Below are 3,991 nucleotides of genomic sequence, written 5' to 3'. Positions count from 1 at the left end.
GGGCCTCCGTACAAAATCCCCTCCTGAAATCAACCAGCTGGCTGTGCAGGAAGTGATGTCTTTCTGTTTCCAGTTTTCGGTTTTCGAGCAGCAGCTGCAATTTTTTCCATCCGGTCCAACAAAAAATAATAGAAATGTATGTGGTGGGATTGTATAAGTTTGCTTCTTCCTACTCTTTTTCAAGCAATCAATCAAACTCTACTTGACTATACAAATATACACAGTGCTTATGCCCGTGAAGCAACACCTGACTACAGGGTGCCACACTGTGTCACATCAGTTGTTCAGGAGTTTATTCACTGAAATCCTTTGTTTTTTATTCAAACTAATGGTGATCTATCACATGATCTATCACATGATCTATCACATGATCCTCTGAGGAAGTTCAGTTCCATCAGGTTGATGTTAAAACCAATATATTTTTTATTTTCCTGCTTTCAAGCCTTCAGGATTCCAGTCAAAGTGTCTGAGCAGCACTCATCTATGGCAGGGGTCCCCAAACCACGGCCCGCGGGCCACATCAGGCCCATCTCCACATTTGGCCCGGCCCCCCACACACTATCAGAAACGCCGATTGAGACTCAAATAGAACATGACTTTTTATTTCACCCTTCTGTAGTCTGAACTATGACGGGGGAGAGAATATTAATTACTTTAGTGATTCACTTTTTCTTTATTTCTTTATAATTATTATTTTTCTTCCGGATGTTTTTTGGACGTCCAAAGCTCTTCAGGTCTTTCAACTATTTAGCTCATGCAGCTATTAAGATATCCAGCTCTTTTTATGATAGTTTTTTGGACTGTTTTGGCTGTTCCTAAGGATTTCTAGACTATTTTGGAGTTGAGCTAATATTCCTGCTCCATACTAGCTGTTTTGGCAAATTTAGTGGTTTTTTTCCGTTTTTTTGGCTTATTTGAAGCTTAGCTAATATTTCAGCTTTATGTTAGCAGTTTTGGGTAAATTAGACATTATACCAGTTTCTTTTTTGGGCTAAATTGGTATGTTTTATCTAGCTATCAACTTCAGCGTTTTCAGCTATTAGCTTCAACATTTTTAGTTATTAATTTCAGCATCTTCAGTTTTTAGCACTAGCATCTTCAGCGGTCACATTCAGCTTACAGCATTCACACTAGCATTATCACAGGTAATGCTACATATTTTAAGATGTTTTAGTATTATTTTTTTCTATGAAGATTACAGAAGTTAATTACTTAAAATCTGGCTATATGTGACTTTCTGGAAAACCGTAAATGTTTACATTTAGGCTGTGATTGTTACACTTTTTCTGTTGGTCTACAAACCGACTCCAGCTCCACATCAGAGAAGAAAACAGTTATGTGGCCCTCATAAGAAAGAGTTTGGGGACCCCTGATCCATGGCAACCATCTCCGTTAAAGGGATGCAGAATGAGAATAGGTAATACAAAAGAGTCCAAGAATAGATCCTTGGGATCTCCAGAGTCTAAAGATAAAGATCATCTCCCAAACGGACCTAAACCACTCTAACAAAACCTCTTTGATGCCCACAGGTGTTAGTTAGTGTTGATAATCAAACAAAGATCTGGAGCTTCTAAAACTTTACATCAGGCTGTTCTTGTCCAAAATAACTTGTTTGAGTTCTGATGACCTACCCGGACTAAAATATCTATTTCATGTTTTTCCATCTTCACTTTATCAAAAGGTTCAAACAACTGCCCGATGGGAATAACCTTCTGACCCGCCTTCTGTCTTCTTCCAGCAGAGGCAGAAGCGTCATGCCGGCAGACCTTCCAGGATCCTCTCTGCGCAGTGGAGGAAAAAAGTGAGAAGATGTCGGCTCCAGCTGCTGCAGCTGAGGGAAGTCCCACCCCGAGTACGACCCGTCCGGCTGCAGAGGGGAGCGAGGACACCCCGGCGGATCAGGACAAAAACGAAGCCACGGACAGCTCCTCCACCTGGAGCCCAGAGGTACTCCTAGTGAGAGAACAGAACCTGACAGCTTCAAGCAGAAATCTGACACAAGAGCTTCTTAGTTTTTGTTTGTAGAGAAATCAACCCCTCCTGTGCCTTAAAAATACCCCCTCACAGGATACACCGAAAGGTGAAAAAGAGTTCACATTATAGTTGGTTATGGCTCAGTTGATGAGAGGATTTTAAATTGACACTCCATGTCATAAACATTGCTGAGCTCTGGTCTAAAGACATCAGAACCATTCGAATCACAAACATCATTGGTTGATTTTGACTCTGTTCCATGATGGTTGCAGTTTTTGCTGATTTGATTTGGTCGTTCATACCCGACCTTGAAGTGCATTCCCACATAATCACCATTCCTGATCTATAACTGTGGGACAGAGCTGTGGACGTCCCCTGACTTTATCATGAAACTTGGTGCAGCCGAAAAATGTTTGTCCTAAGATTCTTTGAGAGTTTATATCAGGGGTGTCAAACTCAATCGCACAAGGGGCCAAAATCCAAAACACACCTTAGGTCACGGGCCGAACAGGATAAACATTTATTGAACACTCTAAAACTACATTTTTAAAACTTTAAAAGTGTAACTTTAACATAATCATAAACTAAATATATAGTATTTTTTGTGATAATCCTAGTGTGAATGCAGTAAGCTGAATTTGGTCACTGAAGATGCTAGTGCTGATAGTTGAAGATGCTGAAATTAATAACTAAAAACCCTGAAGCTAATAGTCAGCTAAAATAATAGCTAAATGCCAAATTAGCCTCACGGGGGTTGATCCGTTGGGGTGCTGAGGATTTTTGGATTGTCCAGGTCCGTGAAGGATCATAGGGAGGAGCAACTATGAGTGTGGGGGTATCTTGTAGTTCCCTTTAGGCTAGTCCAGCTTCCTCAAAGGATTTCCTGAAAATGGAACACTTGTGCATGTGAAGGTGTTATGAAGTACTCATAAGGATAATGTTCACAGAATCATGACGGGTGAAAGACAGTAGATGAGCACTGGACTGAGTGAGTGTGACATCACTCACAGAAAATGGCTTACTTCCAGTTTTAAAAAATGAAGTCCGTTCAGTCAGCATTATTTCATGATACGGACGTCGCCATCTTGGAGCCAGAAATTGTCAGAAAGTGGTGATTGTTCTAAATTTGAATGAGTCCCCGTTTCTATGGCAACCAGGAGCTAGCTTGTTGGAAGCCACTTGAAATTGGACTACACACTAAAGCTGTCAAACAAAGAATGAAACCACTAAATGTGTTAAAATTAGGCTTTCTGAGCAGATTGACTGATATCCTCTGCCTTTCTCCGGTTCTCCTCAGCAGGACCGGACTCTGCGCAGCAGCGCTTCATCTCAGCTGCTGTGTTCGTCCTCTCGACCTCCCATCTGTAAATGTGGAGACCTGGTCCTCTCTCTGGAGTACCGACCCAGCCTGAGCAAGCTGCTGGTCTCTGTGCTCTCAGCGCGGGACGTTCCTGACAGAGACCGCAGCGGGCTGGACTCCTGGCAGGTGCGCATGCTCCTGCTGCCCTCGAAGAAGCAGCGCCACAAGACGTCGGTGCAGAAAGGGCCCCGCCCACAATTCAACGAGACCGTACGCTTTTCACACGTAGAGCCGACCGACCTGCACGCGTCAGCTGTGCGGTTCCGGCTATATGCACTAGGGGGCAGGATGTCCCGCGAGAGGATGGTGGGGGAGAAAGTGTTTTGTTTAGGGGTACTGGATCCACAGGGAGGGACCATGGAGACTACGGTGATCCTGGAGCCTCGGAGCAACCTGAAGGTGAGCCGCGAAGCTGCTTCTTGCTGCGTGTCAAACGACGTTAGCTAACACGCCGATGTTTCTTCCAGCACGTCGGCTCCCAGCTGAGTCTCTCTGCGACATCTCAGAGTGACATTGTTTCATGCACTCAGTCCCTGACCCACGGTGGCGTCCCCGAGCTGCTGCTGGGCCTCTCTTATAACGCCACCACCGGACGCATGTCAGTGGAGCTCATCAAAGGCAGCCTCTTCAGAAACCTGGCCGTCAGCAGGCCTCCAG

General features: G+C 44.3%; 1 protein-coding gene across 1 annotated transcript; it reads left to right on the top strand.

Moving 5' to 3' along the window:
* Window positions 1–1,738: 1,738 nt before the first annotated feature.
* Window positions 1,739–3,991, top strand: LOC112140559 (synaptotagmin-16; the record flags this gene model as incomplete). Its single annotated transcript, XM_024263556.1, is given in 3 exon segments — window positions 1,739–1,947; window positions 3,272–3,733; window positions 3,802–3,991. Coding segments are annotated over 3 exon segments (790 nt in total), but the record flags the coding sequence as incomplete, so codon positions are not given.

This window comes from Oryzias melastigma, unplaced genomic scaffold (genome assembly GCF_002922805.2).
Source record: "Oryzias melastigma strain HK-1 unplaced genomic scaffold, ASM292280v2 sc00351, whole genome shotgun sequence".
Lineage (NCBI taxonomy): Eukaryota > Metazoa > Chordata > Actinopteri > Beloniformes > Adrianichthyidae > Oryzias > Oryzias melastigma.
The sequence above is the reverse complement of the archived record's forward strand: the minus strand, read 5'-3'. Positions and strand labels throughout refer to the sequence as shown.